Consider the following 21789-nt stretch of genomic DNA (forward strand, 5'->3'; position numbering starts at 1 on the left):
CCGGCTTTGGGGTCCAGCATGCTAGGCAATGGGGCGGAGATGGGGAGGTCCAGCCGTTTAGTAATACCACCACCTAACACTTAATGAACAATGAACCCGGCACAGTTCTAGGCACCTTAATTGAATCAGCGTACTTTACCGTCATACAAGCCTATGAGGTTATCTATTACCTATCTTACACATAAGGAAGCTGAGGCGCAGAAGGGTTAAGTATCTCACTTAAGATCACACAGGTAGTAATTCACCCCTAGGCAGCGTGGCTCCCAAACCCAAGCTTATAAACACTCTACCACACCACCTCTCTTGTGAAGAGCTCTCTGTTCAGTGGTGTATCTCTAGGGCCTAGAACAGTGCGTGGCTCTGTTAATTCGCCTGAATGTCTTAATTCACCTAGTGCTTGGACAAGTAACTCTGGTGCATTCCCCACGCCCTTGCACTCTCACACGTCTATGCCTTTGTTCACACCGTCCTTTCTGCCAGGAATTCTTTTACCTCCTCATCTCCTGTCTTTTTTTTTTTTTTTTTTTGATTTATTTATTATTTATTTTATTTATTTTTGGCTGCATCGGGTATTAGTTGCGGTATGTGGGATCTTCGTTGAGGCATGCTGGATCTCTCATTGCGGGCGGGCTCTTCGTTGTGGCGCATGGGTTTTCTCTCTCTAGTTGTGGCGCGCAGTCTCCAGGGCGCATGCGCTCTGGGGCTTTGGGGCTCTGTAGTTGTGGCGCGCGGGTTCCAGAGCACGTGGGCTCTGTAGTTTGCAGCACGAGGGCTCTAGTTAAGGCACACCAGCTCAGTAGTTGTAGTGCGCATGCTTAGTTGCCCCGTGGCACGTGGGATCTTAGTTCCCTGAGCAGGGATCGAACCCGCATCCCCTGCATTGTAAGGCAGGTCCTTTACCACTGGACCACCAGGGAAGTCCCTCCTACTGTCTTTTAAACAGACTCATCCTTCTTTCCAGGGTCAGTACCAATGTACCTCCCCAGCAAGTCGTCCCAGATCCCTGTGGATGTGCCCTCCCAGCCTTGTATCTGCATCTTACCACTCTGTGCCATGACGGTAGGTGGCTGGGGCTGTGTTTGGGGAAAGGCTGGTTTGACAGGGACCTTTCTGGGGGCCATGGACATATGGACCAGTGGGCTAGAGGGGAGGCCATTAGAGGCCTCTGCAATAGACACAACCTGGGACTCTTCCTAGAGATGCTGTGTGTATATGTGTGTTCTTTATTCTCCTGTCCCTTCCATCCCCCTAACCCTGGTCCATTTGATGAAGGCTACCCACTGACCATCTGAATTGCACACATGGGGAAACTGAGGCCAGAGCGGGGATGACCTATCCAGGGGTCCCTAGCTAGGAAACACACAATAGGTCTGGTTCCGAAGTTGGGCCCATCTGCTAGCACCTTCTATTGGGCCTTATTGCTGATTGAGATGGGCCAGAAAACCACCTTCCTGTGTCAGCACGGCCTTTGTTTAATCTGCCGTGTGTGGGTAAATTTCTTGTGGGTGACCAGAACATGTGTGTGTGTCTGTGTGTGTGTGTGAGAGAGAGGGTGGCAAGTTCTCTACCTGCCCAACACGGAGCTTTCTGTACAATATGGTCCTGTGCCCATGGCAGATTGAGCTGAGAAAGAATGAGGGGACAGCAGCACCTGGGAGGTGAGGTTCTGAACATGGGGGAGAGGACTTCTGTAAAAGTGAATGTGCATCTCCCACTTTAGGGTGGGGGTCTTCCATAGGGCCCTCCCTCCTGTTTTGAGGAGCCCCTTTATTCTTGGGGCTATTTCCCCAGGAAGTTTCCCTGGGTAATTCCTCTCCCCTAAAGAATGGAGCATGGGCCTGAGCTCGCTGGGGGCCTAGTTGGGAGAGGGATGCTTTGAGCTAGAGGGCCCACCACCTGGGGTAGGGAGGTGGAGCTGTGAGGGATCAGATCCTCCAGCCTGGGAAAGCAGCAGCCCCTGGGGATGGGGGTGACAGCTGTGGTGCAGGGCCAGGAACCTGACACCAGGGGTGGGCCCCAAACGCCTTTCAGGAAGAGCTGAGGGAGGGTGGGCAGGCTCCCTAGGAGCAGCTGCACCCCAGACATTCTTGGGGCTCGGCACCCCCCCCCACCAGTTCCTGCTACAGCCTCCCTGTCAGGTAGATGTTTCTTCCTCTCATTTTCCTTTGCCTGGAGCTATCCCCATAGGACCTACACCACTCAGGAGGCCATAGGCTAGACTTGTCCTTTCCCCTGGGGGAGGTGTTCTAGGATCCAGAGAAGGCGCCGTGAGCTTGGAGGAGCCCTCCCTGGTTTTGCAGTTAGCAGCCTCTAAGGCTTGAACATGGCTTAACCACTCAGTGGCTGTGTGACTCTGGGCAAGTTAGTTAACCTCTCTGAGCCTTGTCTCCTCATCTGTAAACTGAGCTTGGCCTGGAGTGAGCAGGTGTTGTAGGACAGGCAGTTCACATTCTTGCTCTGGCTCCAGCTCCCGGCTACAGGGCTGGAGGCCCCCTAGTCAGTCCTGATTGCCTGTGGTCCCCAACCCTGTTGGTGTAGCACAATACCCACGCCCTACAAGAGGCTGAGTGTGGGACCCAGTGCTCAGGTGATTCTGTGGTGCAGACAAGTAGGAACCAGAGGTGACCCAGTGCTGGGTCAGCTGCAGAGTAACACCCCTCTCAGTGAGGGAGGAGGAGGGGGGTAGATACCCAGCTTTGGGCAGAGCTTCTCCTCTGCCTGGGTGTGTGAATGGGAAAGATGGAGGAGGGGGAAGACAAGTGGAGGAGGGAAGAGATGAGGGAAGGAGGAGAGGGGAGAGGTTGGGGGTGGGCAGAGGAAGGGGAGAGAAGGGGGGTGGCAGGCGGGAGGGGAGAGGAGGGTGCCCTCTATCCAGCAGCCCCAGTCTGAGCTGGGATTGCTTGCTGTATTTTTGCTGAGGAGGGAATTTGATTTTTAAGGCTAGAGTCAGAGGGACCAGCTGGACCTAGTCTCTCCTGGAGCCTTGGGCCTTTTCTAGACCTCAAGGCCCTCCTGGTGACATTTTCTTCATGGAAAGGGTACTCACTGCCCAAGGCTGTACTTGACTCTGTGCCAGGCACCAGGCTCAGCACCAGCGTCATCTCCTTTCATCCTCCTGGAGTTCCAGGAGGCCGGACCCCTTGTGTCCTTGGTGATGGCCCTGAGGGTTACAGCCTGTTGGGGGTGTAGCCAGGACGACCCCCAGGCTGCCCTCAGACCACCATCATGCTTCACAGTTACTGTTTGGTGGTGAAAGGACCTCAGCAGATGAAAAAAGTTTAGCACAAATGAGAAAGGCCATCAAACCCTTGTGTAGGGTGTTCACAGGAAACTGGGCTGCCCAGCAGCCCTCGTAAATGTGGGAGGAAAGGAACCCTGAGGGTCCCCACCCCAGGGCTGTGGGGGAGTGGTGGGAAGGAACCAGGTGTCTGGTGCGCCAACCCCTCCCTGAAGTTCACACCAGTGGGTGACAGAAGGGCCTGTCCCTGGTCCCCAGCAATGGGTGTGGCCTCCCAAGCCCTGATAGGAGCCTCAGATCAGAGCAGGAGGTTTCCCTGTGAGAATCCCCACCCTATCCCTTCATATCACAGATTGCTGAGCTCAAGGCTATCCCGGCACAGGCACAGGCTTTGCTGAGAAATGAGCTGCTGAAATCACTTGTGCAGCCTCAACCCCCCACCTTGGGGGGAATGGGGGAAGCCTGTCTGCTGAGGAAGGGCCTGGAAGAGCCCAGAAGAACCGGAGCTGAGTTCTGCACAAGCCAGCCCTGACTTGGCAACAGGCTGCAGGCTCTGTCCGTCTCACCGCCTGTTCCTCTCCCTCCCAACCACCCAGTTTTCAAAGAGGTGACTTTTCTTGCCCCAGACTCTGAATCTGGTGGTGGGAGATCAGAAGTTGGGCACCTAACCCTGGGCTTTCAGCCCCTACACCAAGTTCCTCCTGGTAGTGGACAGGGGTTTCCCTGGGAACACCCTCCCCACTCCCCGTCCCCCCGATGGGCTGTGAGGAGAAAGGTGAGGGCAAGTGCAAGGCTCAGGATACAGGCCTTGGAAGGTGGGAGTCAGGACTGGAACAAAGGCCCAACCAGGACTGGAGAAGCGCTGTTGCCCGGAAAGACGGAAGCCCTAACTGCACACGGCCCCAGCTTCTCCAGGAACCAGGACCGGCCCTGCAGAGATGCCAAGAGAAACAGCAGCCAGGGGCGTCCCAGGCTGGGAAGGCCCTAGTGGTGGGACACTCTGGAGCCCTTGGCCCGCCCAGGAACAACTGGTTACTGAGAATCGTTTAGGTTCCAAAGCTTGTGAACTATTTCCAATATTTACACTGTCATACACAGATAAAACTTAGAGAATGTTCAAGGTTACCCTATAAAGACAGCACTCTTGCTCGCTTCTGCAGAGGAAGTGAGAAGGGGTGTATCCTGGGTGTGTGCTCATGAGGAGATAACCCAACCAATGGCTTCAGGAGCCAATGTTCCAATGGGGAGACTGAGTCCCAGAGAGGGGAAGGGACTCGCTCAGGGTCACATGGTGATGGGGCTCAGCGGAGCCTCGACCACTGCTCTGTGGCTGTCCTCCTATGGGCCTGCCAGCCAAGGGCGAGAAAGGGCTTTGGGGAGGGCAGGTAGCCAAGTCAGGGCTCCGCCTCTCCCTCATCCTCGCTGGTGCAACCCTCGGGCACTGCAGGGCCCCGGGCTGCCCGGGTCTCCAAGTACTTGGCCTTGAGCTGCTCCAGCTCGTGCAGCTCAGCCTCCAGCCGCTCCCGGTGGGCCATCCGCAGCTGGCGTAGCTGTTTCTTAGGAAAGGGGTTCATGTCGTTGAAGGCGATGTTCATCAGCTTCCTGGGGGGAGAGCACAGTCACAGTCACCGGGTGTCCCAGGCACCCCTGCATTCATTCTGCTCATGCAGCTGAGGCCCCTTCCAGGGAGGAAACAGTAAATAAGAAGACAATTTCCACCCAAAGTGACAGGTACTGAGGCAAGAGGAAGCTTAGCACTGTGGGAGCTCTAACCCAGGAAGGAAAAGTTGGTCAGGGAAGGCTTCGTGGAGGAGGGGACAGTGAGCTGAGTTTTGAAGAATGAGTACAGGTAGGCCAGGCAAAGACGGTGGTGGTGGAAGTGGCCGGGAGGCATTCTAAGTAGAAGAACCTGCAAGGCCAGAAGCCCAGAGATGGAGGTTGTCCTAGGAACTCAAATAATTCTGTTTGGCAGGATCATAGGGCATGGGTGGTGGGGGCAGGAGAAGGTGGGCAAGAAATGAAACAGCATGGAGGCCCTGAATGCTGTGTTAAGGGGGCAGACAGACGCCGAGGCAGTGGAACGTCCCTGAAGATTTCTAAGATGCAACGGAGGATCAGAATCGCTAATGAACCTACCTTTGGAAACACCAGCCCCCTCTCTGCTCTGTGTCCCGGGGGGATGTGTGCGGGGTGGGCACGGTGGAGGGGCAGGGTGGGCCCAGGAGTGGGTTCTCACCGGCTGTCGCAAATGGTCTTGGTGAAGAAGCGCAGGTACTGGTAGATCTCCAGGCCATCCTGCAGCCTCAGGATCTCCTCCTCGTTGTACTTGAAGATGGCCAAGGCATAGCGGAACACCACCTGGGGGGTAAAGTGGGGGCTCAGGGGGGGCACAGGGAGCCAGGGCAGGGAGTCCCCAGAAACCACACCCCCAGGCGCTGTGGAAGGCCCCGGATAGGCTGCAGAGGTTGAAGGCTTGGAGGAAACGTGCGGGGCAACGCCAAGGGGGTTGGACTGGAAACCCCACGGGGGGAGCACAGCTAGGAATCTGGGGATTGGGACTGTCCTGGGACCCTGGGCCAGGCATTGCCCTGTTGGACCTAATGGCGGGTAACACTGTCTTTACATGGGGCTCCAGTAGGAATCGAATGGAGAGACAGATCCGAGGGCGCTTGGTGGACTGTGAGGTCAACCACCATGGGGAAACTGGGCGGAGGTCGGGGAGGGCCTGCCCAGGGTCTCCTTGCAAGGTAAGGGGCAGAGCTGGGACCAGATCCAAGTGCCAGCCTCCCAATCTGGGGCTCAGTCTAAACAGGAGGAAGAGACGGCAGGTGACTGAGGGGCAACGGACAGAATAGCGATGGGCCTCCTGGTCATGCTTGTGCCTCCTCTCCAGGGAAAGGGAATCCTCCCAACTTTAGGATGCATCTTCAGAGGCAGAAGCACCACTTCCCCTCAGGGGTGCAAAGTACTTGAGTTTACAAAGCCACACTCCCAAGAGAGGTCCTCCATGGCCCTGACAGGTGGGCTCTGTCCTCCCATCGTCCAGGGGCAGAATCGAGACCCAGAGGATGCAGGGACTTGCCCAGGACCCTCCTGCTCACCACCCCCCCGCCACGCAGTGCCCTACCTTGGTGCCCTCGTAGAGGAAGGCGTCCCAGACCTGGAGGAGGATGTTGCTGATGAGACTGTCTGCGAAGACTACGAGGAGCCAGTTGAAGGTGATGAAGGACAGGTCCACACGGCGCTGCCCCAGGTGGGCCATCAGTTTGGGCAGCTTCTCCGAGAGGAGGTCCTGCAGCACTCGCTGGTCCACCTGCAAGCCGAGAGAGGGCCTGTCAGCTGCTGCCCTGCAGAGGGGGCTGCCTCCCTCCGGTCCACCCCTTCACACCCGGCTGGTCCACACACGGCCCCGGGCTGCTCCCAGTGGGTCCTGCCCCACCTGGGGGCACAGAGCACCCGGAGGAGCTAGGGCCTAGCCTGGCCGGGAGACAGGTCACTCCACTGGCGAGCAGCCTTCCAGGTTGGAGCTTTGATGCAGAGGTCTCTGTGGACTGTAAGTTCTTGGCCAGTGGAGTTTTGGCTCCTTTGTCCCCCAGGCTTGTATCGGCTGACACCACGGCCGCTTCCTGACACCTGTTTTGGGCCTGATGCACAAGATGCTCAGGGCAAGGTCCTGGGGGCCGGTGTTGGGAGAGCCACACCTGACATCAGGGGGTGATGCTGCTGGGTGATAGCTGCTAATGACCTCTTAGTGTGGTCACATCATGCCTCTGTCCTTGTTTCACTGGACCCGGTTGATCACTCCCCGCACTGGCTCCTTCCCTGCCCCAGGACATGGCTGTTCTGTGGTTGCCTCCTACTTCTGTGACAAGACCATTTTAGGCTCCTCTTGCTTTCTTTCATGGAACTGCGGGTTTCTCAGCCCTCTCCCTCCATTTAAGTTTTCTTCCAGACTTAGCTCTTGCTGTGGCAAACACCCTCTCCCTTCCTTTCCTACGCTGAACTCCAGGTCTGCTGTGCAGGCCAAGAGTCCAGCTCAAAACCTAGGGTAACTCACTGAATCTAAGATGCCACTGAACCTACTGAAGGATGTACGGATGAACTGATATGATGTCTGAGATTTACTTCAAGGTCATCAGAGTAGGAGGAGTGGGTGTGAGTATAGGTGAAAACAGTACTGGCTACCCTGTGTTGATAATTATTGAAACTAGGTAATGGATACATGGAGGTTCATTACACTTTCTCTCTTTTTTTGTACATTTGAAATTTTCTGTACTCAACAAAACAAAAACACCATAGTATATTGGTTATACAACACACCTCAATTCCAGAGATGTTAAAAAGTGAAAATAAAATATTTGTAAAGTGAAATATTTGTGTATTTCCCAGCCTGCCTTGCAACTAGAGGTGCCATGTGACGCAATTCTGACCAGTAAGATGTAAGCAGTAGTTGCTGGGTCAGGAAAGCTGTCTGAAAGGGAGCCGGTGCCTGTCTTTCACCCTCTGCTTCTTTCCGCCTAGACCACGGCCACAGTGCCAGAGATGGTGCAGCCATCTTGTGACCACGAGGTGATGAGCAGGAGGATGAAGGTCACATGGCAGAGCAGTTAGCTGGAAGGAGCCTTGAGCTTTCTCATTATCTGAGAAAAATAATCCCCCATTTAAGCCACTATTAGGTTGGGCCTCCCTGCCACACAGCAAAACACAGTCCTTACCTGATTCACCACCTATTTCCTGATGACTCCTAAGTCTTGATCTTCATCCCTGATCTCTCTCCTTACCCCTCCACCCAGGTGGGCATCCCAGAAGGAGGAAACAGTGTTGGGTGCTCGCAGTAGGAAAGGAGAACAGGATGGGTGGGCAGGTAATGGCTTGGTAGGTTCTGTGGGGGAGTGAGATGGTTCCCCCTGGGTAGCGTCTCTCCATAAAGCAGACGCACTGATACAGCAAGAACGGGACAAGGGGCGAGGAGGGAGAGGCTGGAGGGTGGAGGTGGGAGGTCTGAAATGGTTTCGCTTTTACGCCTCTCAACAAGCCCAGGAAGTAGTGTTACTTCCATTCAAAAGCATCAGAGAAGTGATGCCACTTGCCAAGGCCACACGGCTGGTTTCTGAAGGGTTGGCTCTGAACCCAGCTCCACCTGACTCCAGGGCTGGTCTGCGCTCAGAGGGCAGTGGAGGGGGTCATGAGATGATGGAGGTAGCTGTATCTCTCAGGAGGTGATGAAGCGTGTGTGTGAAGCATCACTGTCACCTCCCATCCTCCCAGTCCCAACTTCCACCCTACCTGACCTCTGTTTTGAAATTCTTGACTGGCAAACACCAGTCAAAGAGTCTAGTGCCACTAGATTTTCCCCTCCTCCCCTCCATAGGATATCCACTGTTTCTAATGATGTAATGTCCCCACTGGAATAACCATAGTCTATCGCGTGGGCAGGGCCCCAACAATTCTCAAGGCCATCAGCTGACTGGAACATCACAGCAGTCCCAGAGAAGGGTTATTGGCCCACTGTACAGAGGGAGAAATGGAGGCCTGAGAGATTCCTGACTTTTCCAAGATTCACTGACTTGTAGGAACAATTCAGGGGCACCAACCTGCATGGCCCCCAAGTCCCCTCCCTGCCCTGCTCACCTGGGATGCCAAGAGCGTCTTGCTGTAGTAATCAGCGGGCATGATGGTCTCCACAATGGCCACCAGACACCAGAAGGCACTCTCCTCCTCATCCAGGACCAGCAGAGCGATGGCCGCCAGTCTGGAGTGGGAGGGAAGGCGGCCTGGAGTGACCCACAGAAGTCACGACCAGGCAGCCCATGGCAGGGGTGACTCCCTGGGGGATGTCCTGCCCAACCCCACTCTCTAACCAGGCTGGTGTTCCTGGAAACTGGGGCGAGATGAACATGCTCTTGAAGAGGACTACCTAGGGGATTTCCAGAGCAACTGGCATCATCTTAGAGCAGGGCCTCTGGAGTCTTGTTGCTTCCTTGCTGGGTGACTGTGGGCAAGTTACTTAACTTCCCTGAGCTTCAGCCTCATAATAATCACAGGACTGTTGTAAGGATGAACAGAGTAAATACGTGTTAACTGCCCAGCACAGTGCCTAACACGTAGTGAGAGCGCTTTATAAAGGTTAGCTATCCTCATCTTAATATTCATGGGCTTTGAGACCTTGGCAAGTGTGCTAATCTCTCTGCGCCTCACTTTTATTACCTGTCAAGTGGGGTTAACAGTATCCACCTCCCAGGTCTGTGAGGCATTGAGAAGACAGACATACAGCATCTTGCTCACTGTCTGGCATGTACCAGGTGCTCAATACTCGGAATTCTTTTTCTCCTTTGCTTCCCCTCTCCCCTAGAGTTATCATGAGGCTCTAATGAGATCAGGGATAAGAAAGAAGACAACCCACAGTGCTGAGCAGGGATGTCTGCCTGGAAGAAGCACTGTTTTCTCTCCTTCCCCCACCTTCCCTGGCAGGTCTTGTCCAGGGTGAATCCAAGAATACATTTCCCAAAATGTACTGGTCTCTCAAGATGCTAGGTGAGCACATGGTCCCATATTCAAAGATGTTGGGGAACACTGCATACTCTAGCCCCCTTTTAGAGGCTTATGATATACATATCTTAACAAAGCCTCTTAGAAATCTCACGTTAACAAAGCCCCACGTGGCTAATACAGGGCTGCCTAGTGGGGCTGTGCACAGTGCACCTGCTGAACACCCTTAGGGAGATGCCGCGTTCAGCATGGGGCAGCCTCACACTCTCAATGGACTTAAAGAGCACATTTCATTGTCTAGATGCTCATGCTTCTCTGGGCTCTTACTAGGTTGGATTCGTGACCTCCAACATCTTCTGAGGTTTACACTTTTTTTTAATACACAGGGTTTCTGAAAAGAAAAAAAGAAATCCTTTTTCTCTCCCTAGTGGATTGGGAAGGTATTTCTCTCCACTCCGGCTAAAGTATTTGTACAGACCCTCCTGAGTTTAGCTGAGTGGATGGAGAGAACAGTTATGGGTCTCCTGGAAATAGTAGGCTTTGGCCTCTCAGAGATGGGGAAGTGGGAAGGCCTACAGAGATTATTTAGCTCAGAGAGAGCAAATGGGATACAGCAGCCACCACTCTCTTTGTCTATGCCCAGGGAAGACATAACTAACTGGTCATGGTACTCTTTCCCACTGAGTCTGGAGGCTGCCTCAGAAACTCACAAGATAAGGCTCCAGGAAGCTACTTTCTGCTGGTCATCCCATGTCATTGCTGGGACAGGAAAATCGAGGCCCAGAGAGCAACAGTGACTTGTTCAAGGTCACACAATCAGTTGGTGACAGAGGACTCCCAAAATCCAGCCTGTTCTCTCTATCCTACCTCATTCCACTGTTCTCAGTCCAGGAGTGGGTATCAGAATTAGCTTCGATTTCTGCTCACATTAAAAGGTCAGTGATTTGATGTGTGAGTCTGTTGATAATGTTCAGTGATTTTTACTATTTTTAATTTTTGCACACAATCCTGAACCAGCAGGATAAAGCTTTTGTGTCAGAAAAGGAGGTTTAATCCTGCTAAGATTCCACCCATGGAAGACCCTAAGCAAGGCCCAGGGCCTTTGGGAATGGACACCACTGTTTTTGAGAGTCCCAATAATGCCACTGGGGGCAAGGGTATGACACGAGCTCTGAATCTAGGAATGCTCTCAATATGCTTGGTGGGATACTTAGGACCCCTCCGGTGGAGAAGGCCAAAGGACCTTGTTTTTACTTCCATGAGCCTTGTTTCCAAATCATATTGCTCTTAGCCTCTCAAAGACTGGTCTCCCTGAGGATGCCCAGGCCATAGGTTCTCATTTACAGTCACAAGGAGGTTCCTTGGCCTGTGCCTCAGTCTTCGGGCTTAACTCCTGAAGGACAGATCTGGGAAGCTGCCTCACCCTCAGCCAGCCTCTGCTTTCCGCCCTTGACATGTACCGGCCACCCCTTTCCTGACTCCTTGGCAGGTCTCCCTTCCTCTCTATGGGCCTTACCTGTTGGTGTTTGGAAATCTGTTAGGGCTAGTGAAAATTTTAGATGTGTATTCCTCATGACTTTTTCACTTTTTGGGTGTGTTTTTTTTTTTGGGGGGGTGTGTTTTAATGCTACAGAAATAATAGCACAAACACAAGAATATCTGTGGCAGCATTCTTATAACCAAAAAAAAAAAAAAGAAGAAGAAGATTTACATACTTTATGGTGCATGGTGCATTTAGACAATGGAAATTGAATCTCTGTTAAAAAGGATGCACCCAAGAGAAAGGAAAATATACATCCACACAAAGACTTGCCCAGGAATGTTCATGGCATTATTCATAATAGCCAAAAGGTAGAAACAATCCAAATGTCCATCAGCTGGTTAGTGGATAATCCAAGTATGGCACATCCATGCAATGGAATGCTGCTTGGTAAAAAAAAGAACAAAACACATGCTACAACCTGGATGAACCTCAAGAACATGCTAAGTGGAAGAAGCTTGATGCAAATGACCACATGTTGTATGATTGGTATATGAAATGTCCACAACAAGCACACTCATAGAGACAGAAAGCAGATATGTGGTTGTTCAGGGCTGGGGGTGGGAATCGAGAGTGACTGCAGATTGGCACAAGGTGTCTTTTAGGGGTGATGGAAATGTTCTAAAATTGGATCGTGGTGATGATGGCTGTGCAACTCTGTGAATTTACTCCAGATCATTGAGTTGTACACTTAAAATCCGTGGAAAAAAAAAAGGTCAGTGATGAGAGGCTGCTGGCACTCACTAGGGTCCTAGCAACTGCTCAGGGCTACAGCTATAGACTCCAGCTGAAGACATTCAGGCCCAAGTAGGTCTGCAAAGGAGGGTGATGTGGGAAAGGAAAAACTACTTTAAATCGCTCCACTTATATTTTAGAGAGAAATGGATTTTAAAATTTTGCTCTGAATTAGCATTAAATCATTACTATGATATCTGTCTCCCTCTAAACAGGCTGGGTTTTTTGCATTAAAGCAGGTTCTGTCCTCCAGACACCACACATGCAGTTCTAATATCCGCCACTAGATGGCAGCACCCAGACAAGTGAAAGGGGCTGCAGAAGGGCCTTCGAAAGAATACAATGCACTCTCCACATTTAAACAGGCTCTATTACAAATAATATTCTATTTAAAGCAATAGTATGAATACCTGCCTAAATGCCAATAACTATAGCATTCAAAGAAAGAAGTAAAGAAATACCTCTGGTTTTGGTCTCAGCTGTTCCTATATACCCCTCAGCAACTTTTGGTGCTGCCTCTTTCCACATAGGGAGAGGCTTCTTTCCCTTCTACATGGCTTACCTTAAGATCCCCTCCTGCTTTGGGATCCTCCCCCTGCTCCTTCAGTATAGATTAGACTCCAAAGCCCATATGTGGTTAACTCCATTCCTGCTCTCAAAAAAGGTTATATCTGATCAGGAAGAAAGGTTTCTGAGTGCCCTCAGCACACTCTCTGCTACAGCTCCCATTCTCAGTGAGGGCAGACGGTAGGAAGAACCAGGTCTGGGGTCCGGAGACCAGGGTTAGCAGCCCATGCATGGTGAGGCCCAGGCAGGTTCCTTAGCTTCTCAGACCCTCTCTTATCTCACCTGGCAATGGCGGGCACCAACGCCCACCTCGCAGGGTTTTCCTGAGGATTAGATGACGTCAGGTATGTGAGTACCTGGCCTGGCATGCAGGAAGCCCTCATTAAGTCTTAGCTCCTACCTGACCTTTGCATGAAATGTACAAATTATTCATACAGTCTCAGAGCTTCTAGCTCCCTTCAAATCTAATCTTAAAAAGAGGATTCAAAAGTTTTGTGCCTTCTGAATTTTAACATGTTCAAACAGATGAGAAGTGTGCAGGCTTCTGCTCAGCCGTTAAATGAATGAATGAATGAATGAATTTCTACGGACATCTCCTGTAGCGGACGTTTAGAGCAGCATGAAATCTGAACATGTTTTCCAAGGAGGCTTAGACTGAGAGGCATTACTGTTTCGGCTTAACTCTGAATTCCCAGTAATGGTACATGTATATGCTCAATTTCACCCAACTTAAGCTGGAAAAAAAGTATCAAAAATATCTATCCTTGGGAACCATTCAAATTTGAGTAGGGACACTCTGAATATTTATTCTGTGTTAAGTAAATGTCACACACTGCCTGAAAAAAAGAGCAGAATGACTTATGTAAAATTTGCTTGAGTATATATGTGTTTAAATTAAGTTGAGGCATGGGATAGGGAGCGTGGGAGGGAGACGCAAGAGGGAGGGGATATGGGGATCTATGTATAGGTATAGCTGATTCACTTTGTTGTACAGCAGAAAGTAATGCACCATTGTAAAGCAATTATACTCCAATAAAAATGTTAAAAAAAATTAAAAAATAAAAAAAAATATTAAAAAATAAATAAAATAAAGTTGAACCAAAACTTGCTTTGGGAAATATGTGAGATTATGCCACCTCTATCGAGATAACTGGGGGCAGCCACGAGAATTCCCCAAAGTACTGGCAGGGGCAGCCCTACCAAGTCACCCCACCCCACCCCCAGCTCCCATCCCTTGTCTCCTGCTGTTGAACCAGAAGTAGAAATTAATCCAGGCTGGGCCAGATTCCTTCCTTTGGGAATTTAGGCCTGAGACGTGAGGGTATTGACAAGTGGATTGCTGAAAGGCTTGACTTAGGGGCTGAGGACTCTGCTCTGACAGCCCTGATGGGCCCTAAATGTCCAAGGAATGACAGATGGTGAGGCTGGTCTGCTGAGAGACAGGGAAGCAGCCATGTATTATGAGAGAGGCCAGAGACCACGCAGCCCACAGAGGGCTGCACAATCTCAGGGGACAGTGTCCCCCTGGAATATGGCATGAATGGCGCCCCCTGGCGTTGTGCTGTGCTATGGCCCTGCTAGACAGAGCGGTTGCCTCGGCTTCCGAAGACCATCTATCTGGTCCCTAGCTCTATTTCCTTTTTCTGGCTTTTGGGAGCTTCCTCTGTAACATTTACAAATTCTCTTTTCCTTGGGCTCCTCTGAATGGATTTTGTTTAAAGCAATGATCCCTGACCCAGGCAGTCATGCAATACGTGAGCTGGCTGTGGACTATACAACCCCAGCGGGCCCACTCACGTGCTCTCTATGGGAGTGGCACCACTCTGAGGATAAACCACAGGAGAGGGCACGGGACCAGGAGCCTGGGGCTCTGGCCCAAATCTGTCTTGAACACGTCCTTTCACCTGCTTGTCCCCATCCATACGGTGGGGACCAAGCCTCCTGGGTTGACCTCTCTGGCTTCTTGGGAGGCTCCAAAGAGACAGAGAGGTGCCCTGGAAGGCAGAGGCTGTGCCCTCACGGGGGCTGTGTGGCTTACCTGTTTAGGCCCTGGCAGTAGCCGATGGCAGGGTTCTGCCAGGAGAAAGCCAGCAGTACCCGGCGGAGCCTGTCAGGGAAGCTGGAGGCGGGATAGGTGAAATGCTTGTTGCTGGGGAAGGTCCGGTTCAGGTCCAGCTCGATCTGGCGTGCGGCGGGGTGCTTGCAGGCCTGGCCCCGGCTCAGTAGCTCCTGGTAGCGGCCGGGGCCCTGCAGGTGCTGGACACGGAGGCGGACCAGCCATTTCCAGACGCGCGGCCGGTGCTCGCGGGGCACGCCCGCCCGCAGCAGCTGCTTGATCTCCGGCGAGGGGGCCAGCTCGCCCAGGGCAGCCCAGCGCTCCCGCAGCGGCTGCTCCACGGCCTCGTGGGCCAGCAGGTGGTGGGAGTGCACTTCCAGCACCTGGATCTTGGCCAGCAGCCTCAGGTCTTCCACCTCGTAGTTGGGTACTGTCAGGAAGCCGTACTCGTCATACTCGCTGCCAGCAAAAGCCTGTGTCAGCGACACCTTGCAAGGCCCTTCCCCAGACAAGGGGCAGCGGGGAGAGGGTGGACCCTGGGCAGGAAGCCTGCCTGCGCTTCACTGCGGGCTGGCCATGTAACTCTGGGCAGGTCACTTCAGTGCTCTGAACCTCAGTTTGCTCTGTACAATGGGTATAGGAACTCCTGCTCTGCCTCATGAAGACCCAATGAGATCCTCTGATGTAAACTGCTAGGGGGCTAGACAGTGCCTGGTACATGGCAAGTGCTGAAAAGATATTTGCTCATTCCTTCCGTGTAAATACAAAGGACCCTCTTATTACTCCATGAAGCCTTAGACCCAAGAAGTCCTTTACTGCCATTATAGAACCCCACTTCCACAGCCAGTAAGCCCAAGGACAGATGGGGAACAGGAAGCACCAACAACAAGCAGAAACAGGAGAGCTGGGGACCCATTCCAGATGGCCTTTCGTAGAGTCAACATTTATTGGCCCTTATTATGTGCTCTGCCTGTGCTATCTCATTTAATCCTCATGATCCTGCAAAGCAGGGATCTTAGCCCGCATCTTATGGAGGCTGAATATGAGGCTCAGAAAGGTAAAGTGACTTGTCCAAGGTTACACAGTGAGAAAGCCAAGTCTGGCTCCAAAGCCTGGGTTCTGGCCACTGGACCGACCATCCAGCCTCTAGGGACCTTTGACCCCAGCCACAGCCCCTTCTGTTATATTTATCTGCCCAGGTCCACTGTGCTCAGCAAAGGCTTGGCTCAAAGGAGGCAGCTGGCTTGTCTCCCCTCCTCCCCTCTCTGACAAACACCCCTGGGAGGCAGCCTGGGGAAGTGGAAAAAAACAGAACTCTGGAGGCAGGCCCACATCAGATGCACTAATATGCTGTGTGGCCTTGGGCAAGGGGCTGCCTCCTCTGAGCCTGTGGTGCCTCTCAGCTGTAAAATGGGGCTCATTTCAACCACATGATCACTAATCTGGAGGTACAAGGAGGTAAGCATGTGCAGGGCTCACACACGGTCAGCAGCAAATGGTAGCAGGGCAGCTGGCGGCCCCCAGGTCACGCAGACCCAGCCCTGCTCTGGGCTCACCTGATGGGGCTCAGCACGACGCTGTCAGCTGAGGCTTCGCTGGCTTCCCACTGCAGCGCCTCCTGGATGAGCTGCCTCAGTAGCTCCGAGCACTCGCCTGCCTCGACCCCCACAGCCTCCTGCAGCCTCCGCAGCCCCGCCAGGTACTTGCTTTCCACCTGGCAGTTCTTGGCTTGGAGGTAGGCACACTGTGGGGGGGGAGGGGTGGGGCTGGTCAGGCCACCCGGTTGGGCTTAGGCCAGAGGCCTGAGGCCTGAACAGCTTTAGGCAGTCCAGCCCTTCTTCCAGCTCTCATCTCCCATCCCCCAACCCCAGCCATTCATATAAAGGAAAGGAGAGGAGTCCTGAATCCAAGAGTTTACAGCAAGGCAGACAGGGCTCCAGGCAAGAGAACCAGGCCCAGGGCTGCGGCTGGATTCAGAAAAATGAGGGGAGAGGTGGGCAGCAGCATAGGCTCTTGCATTGCCTGCAGTCCCATCCTAGATCAGTTACTGCAGGCTGGGTGATCTACGGCAAGTTACTTAACCTCTCTGTGCTTTAACTTCTTCATCCGAACAATGGGGAAAATACAGAGTCTGCCTCAGAATTCTTATATGTGACTCTAGATGAGCCAATGTATACAAAGCCCTTCCAGGGCACTTGGCCCAGAGCAAGCTCTCTGTAGGGGGTATACCTGAGCAGTGTCCAGGGGATGGATGGACGTGGAGCTCTGGACACTGCCCTTGTGCCTTCTGCCACCACGTGGGCTTTTTCCATTTCTCCAACACACCACCTCTCTCCCACCTCGTGGAACACACATTGCACATTCCCTACCTACCTACCCCCGTATCTTCCTGTTTCTTTGTATGCTTTGTGATATTTTGTTGAAAACTGAACATCTGAACCTAATAAGGTGGGGTGGAATTAATTAAAGAAAGCTCAGCTAAAAAAGAAGTCCGGTCAGGCCTGTATGGGGACCTCTCAGGCCCTGCCACAGGCATCACTAATTTCTCCAAACAGGAAGAGATGTTCACCTACATCTCTGACAAGAAGCTGCCTCTACTATCCAGCAAGAATGGGAAAACTTCTCTCCACCTCAAGACAGCTCAGCCAATCAGGGACTGTAGCAATCCAGCCAATGAGAAGCCTCCATACTTGGGACTCCTAGTTTCCTCCAATGGACTTTTTGGTTATCACAGCCCCTCCCAACCCCTTCCTTTTCCCGATAAAAAGCAAGTTCCCCTTCCTTGTCCCCTGAATCTTCCTGTGGTTCACCACAGTTCAAGTATCCCAAATTGTAATTCCTCTGGTTAGTCCCGAATAAACCCGCTTTTGCTGGTAAAATAACTAGCTATTATATTATTAAAAATGACAGTGTTAACTCTGGAAATCAGATACGCCTTCTTACCTAGGGTTTGCTGTTTTGGTTTTTGGTTTTGACTGTTGTAGGCTGTCTCTGTGCCCAGGATCAGCCTGAGGTATAAACTTAAGTTCCTCTTAGGTCTTTTCTGAGCCTTTCCCTGGGCATGCATGGTCACTTTCTAATTTCCCCCATATTTGTGGTGGTTTTGGAATGTAGAGTTAATACCTGGCTCCCAAAAGGGGAAAAAGAGAAATACAAAGAGGGGGAAGGCCCTTTAAATCCCCTGGCAGTTACTTTAGGCGGCAGGTAGGGGCTTGCAGCAACGTGGGGAGGTGGGACAGCAGTGGCTGCCTGCCTCTTCCCCTCACCTCTGTGATCAGAAGCGGCAGTCAGCAGAGCACAGATCCCTGATATGTGGAAGCCAGCTCATGAAGGGCACGGTCCAGAGGGAGAGCAGTCAGGTCATGAGGAGAGAGTGAGACAGTGGTGAGGTGGTGAGAGGACTGGAAGGGTGGCTGGGGACAGAGAGGGCCAGAACAGGGCTCCCACGCCTCACCTTCATCAGGAGGGCCTTCTCCTTCTCAGCCACCTTTCTCCAGATCTTTGTGACCTGGTGGATCTCGGAGTTGAGAAAGCGGTTCTGGGTCCGGTATGCTTCCATGTCATCCTGGAGAAGAGAGCAAAGCATTTAATGAGCTGCACCAGAAACATCTCCCTGGTCCTCACTCTCAGATGAGCTGCCAACACTTTCTTCCTTTAGAAATTTCCAATAATGGCAACAGAAAAGGAAGTCTGAAAGAAAAAAAATAATAGTGGTAGCCCCCTTCTCTAATCTTGATGCCAGCATGACATGGTGGAGAGAGCATTAAGCCTGGACTTCAAGTCCTGGCTCTGACTTCCTGGCAGGGAGGCCTCACTGAATCAATCTGACCCTCTGTTTCCTCATCTGTAAAAGGAGCAAATACCAACTACCCCACTTGGCAGCTGCTGACTAAGTGAGGTAACATGCACACTAAGTACAAGGACCAAAACAGAGCAAACATTCAAGTAGTGTTTTTTTTTAAAATAAAAATATTTTGTCATATATTGGTGATCATACTGAACAATTTTGGGTGAAAATTTTTTACTTAGTGTCACTTTGTAAATACTTTTCTATGTTGCTACAGAAGCTTCCCAATGATAATTTTTAATGTCTGATGACTATTCTATTAGGTGAATTTACCATAACTTAGATATAATCCTTCTCCTGTTGCTTTTTCAGTTTGAGCCCTGGGTGTTTTTGGTTTGTTTGTTTTATTTTTGGGCTGTGCCATGTGGCATGCGGGCTCTTAGTTCCCTGACCAGGTATTGAACCCGTGCTCCCTGCAGTGGAAGCGTGGAGTCTTAACCACTGGACCACCAGGGAAGTCCCTGGTTTGTTTCTATTATGAATAAAGCTGTAATGTTTATATCTGAGCCTAGAGTTTTCCTTTTGCAAGCTGTCCAGGGGAGGGAGTATGATCTTCCTGCTGGGGCATGCAAGGAGAAGCTGGCCATGCACTGGGGAGGGTCAAGCAGGAGGCTGAAAGGAGTAGCCGCAGCTGCAGCCATGGCTCTCAATCTTTATTCTGATTGGATGGACACTGTGGGAACAATGGACAACACATGCTCACAGTGATACCTAGCAATTCCAGGGCATTTACTAACGGAAACTCAATCCCTTTCTCTCTCACTCAAGAAAATGTACTGGCATGTAGATGAGTATGAGAGACTATTGCAGGTACGACTTCGGATAGGCCCTGATTTATCAGGAAATTAAGAATAGCACACCTCGCCCATGGCACTTCAATGTCAGGGATGGGTCACTTGTGTACAGCTCATAGGCCGTGCTGACCCTCTTCATTCTGGCCAAGATCCCTCCCAGCTCAGAAGCTCCAATTCATGTCCAGGGGCTCTCCAAGGCTTTGGATGTGTCGCACAGGGCACCCTGCTTGCAGCCCGGACAAGGAGGGCAGGTACGAGCGCCCCTCAGAGCAGCTGTGGGCCTGGGTGGGGTGGCATCTGGGCAGTGCCTTCCCGTTCACTCACTGCCCTACCTTCAGTGTTCTTCTTGGCTCAGAACTGTAGGGAGGAAAAAGAGAGAGCTCTGAGAAGAGAAAAGCCATGTGACTGTCACCAGTGAGGCAAAGGAGGAAAACACAACTGGAGAAAGGGGACAGGGAAGAAGAGAGTTTGCCCTCCTGCTTTCACAGGGACCAGGGACCCGGGAATCATCTTCGGGAAATGCCGTGTGGACTAGCCCTTGTGCTAGCGGGGAAGGCAGTGGATTGGACGTGGGGACACCTGGGGTCAGGCTGTAACCCTGCTGCTTGTACTGTGCGACCCTGGACCAGTCCTTTCCCCTCTCCAGGACTCAGCCGACCGTGCCAGAAAATGAGGGGGAAGACTAGATCTCTGAGTCTTTCTGGCTCTGATATTCAAGAAGTCAGTGATTCTGTCCTCACACTGACAGTTTCAACAAGGGGGGCATTTCCTTAAAGTTGAGTGTCCTTAACCACAAGGGCAAGCAGGAAATGTGAACACACTCCGTCCCAAAACTTAAAGACAGTGGAGTTTTGATGGGTCTTCTATTTTTTTCTAGATCAGAGACCTAAAGGCTAAAAAATAAGGGCATCTAGTACATGCAACTCCTTCTAGCAGAAAACACCTCCAAGGTGTCAGCTGCAGGACTGATAGCTTTCTAACAACCTCTGAGGAGCAGCCACAAATGTAAGCATGGTTGATGTGAACTGTACCCAGAATCTCTCCATATCTGGGCTCACTGATAAATTAAATTCCTGAACTTGCAAACTCAGGGGCATGCTCAGTCATTTAGGTGAATCCATACTTCCGGGCAACTCTCTGAGACGGTCTGGAGGCACCCAGCGAGTCTATCTCTTTGACCCCCATGCTGCTCTACTGGGTCTTCAACAGTGGATTCCAGCAGGATGGGCACAGAAAGAAGACACTTAGCAGGGCAGAGCAGGGTAGGAAAGCAATCTCATGGAAGCAATTTTCACTGCTTTATGAGGGACTCACAGCTTTCTAACAACCTAGCTGCATCTGCATTTGAAAGGTTTTGTTTTCATTTTGCACTCAAAAGAATCTCTGATTTTAGACCAAATAAGGGAAAAGGTTCAGAGACTGGTTATATGCTTTTTCATGCTGAAAGAAAGGGAAGGAAATCTGGGTTTCATGTCATCTTCCTTTCCCCTTCTAACAACTCTGTTTGTAGGACTGGTTAGGCCATGTTATATAAAGGTGAGATAACTTGCCCAAGGTCATACAGCTAGCAAGAGGCAGTCTGCCTGACTTCAGAGCTTGGGGAGTGGCCACTATACCACACTGCCCACTGGTCTCTCAAAAGCTCCCAGATTTCTCTCCTTCTTCCTTTCCCCCTCTTACCCCGTCCGACAGCAGTTCTTTGATACAGCAGCACAGGATTTCCGTGGTAATCCGATGTATACTCTTGTGGCTGTGAGTGCGAGGGTTGTGGAAGGACTGACTGGGGCTATGTGGCTGCCCGTAGGGACGGTGGGTACGAGGAGCACCTATCCCCAGCTCCTGTCACCACCCTCCAGAGAGGAGGCTGCAGCCCGTGGCAGGTATCACAGTTAAAATAAAGTTCCTGCCCCCTGTGTTGCAACTGGTCCCTGCGGGATGGGGTGGCCTTTCCCGGGTGAGAGCCACACCCTGGGCAAGGGTGAGGCCGGGATGACGGTGGTGGCTGGAAGGGCCACAGAAGCTGGAAGGCGGCAGAGCAGACAAGACTAGTCAGAGAGGTGAGCTGCAACCCAGTTCCAGTCCCCCGCACTTCCTCTGCACACGGTCCTGGGCAAGTTACTTCACCTTTCTCAGCCCTGGCATTCTCATCTGTAAAGTGGGGAGCACATAAGCGGCTGCCTCACCAGGCTGGTGCGAGGACTAAAGGAAGTGATGAAAGTAAAGCACTTAGGACAGTGCCTACCACACAGTACACAATCTGTAAGTAGGAGTAGCGATTATTGTCATTATCACGAGCAAGTCACAGCCAGCCACAGGTCACTACTCGTGTGCAGGACTGCTGGGGAGGGCTGCCGGGCACCTCGGGGGCTCCTGAGAGCATCAGCGTGGCGCTAAAGGAGGCTGAGCAGGCCAGGCCCCAGAGCGCTTAGGAGTTCTGACTCCATCTTGGGCTCTTCATCTCTACTTTGATAATTTAGAGATACCTTCACTTTTCAGCCTAGGATATCATGAAAAGGTCAAATT

The 21789-nt window shown here is 51.9% G+C and overlaps 1 protein-coding gene across 7 annotated transcripts in view; it reads right to left on the reverse strand.

The window, feature by feature from the left end:
* Positions 1 to 4283: 4283 nt before the first annotated feature.
* TBC1D2 (TBC1 domain family member 2) overlaps positions 4284 to 21789 on the reverse strand; it is a 41909-nt gene continuing 24403 nt past the window's right edge. For 3 of the 7 annotated variants that reach the window (XM_036854578.1, XM_036854581.1, XM_036854584.1), the window contains 7 exons: positions 18080 to 18190; positions 16182 to 16369; positions 14608 to 15084; positions 8870 to 8990; positions 6366 to 6551; positions 5475 to 5596; positions 4294 to 4840 (listed from right to left, as the gene is read on the reverse strand). In XM_036854578.1, the coding sequence (XP_036710473.1) occupies positions 4633 to 4840; positions 5475 to 5596; positions 6366 to 6551; positions 8870 to 8990; positions 14608 to 15084; positions 16182 to 16369; positions 18080 to 18190 (1413 nt within the window). In that variant the 3' untranslated portion in view covers positions 4294 to 4632. The other 4 variants (XM_036854585.1, XM_036854579.1, XM_036854580.1 and 1 more) reach the window with 4 other exon arrangements.

The sequence above is a fragment of the Balaenoptera musculus genome, chromosome 6 (genome assembly GCF_009873245.2).
Source record: "Balaenoptera musculus isolate JJ_BM4_2016_0621 chromosome 6, mBalMus1.pri.v3, whole genome shotgun sequence".
NCBI classification, from domain to species: Eukaryota; Metazoa; Chordata; class Mammalia; order Artiodactyla; family Balaenopteridae; genus Balaenoptera; species Balaenoptera musculus.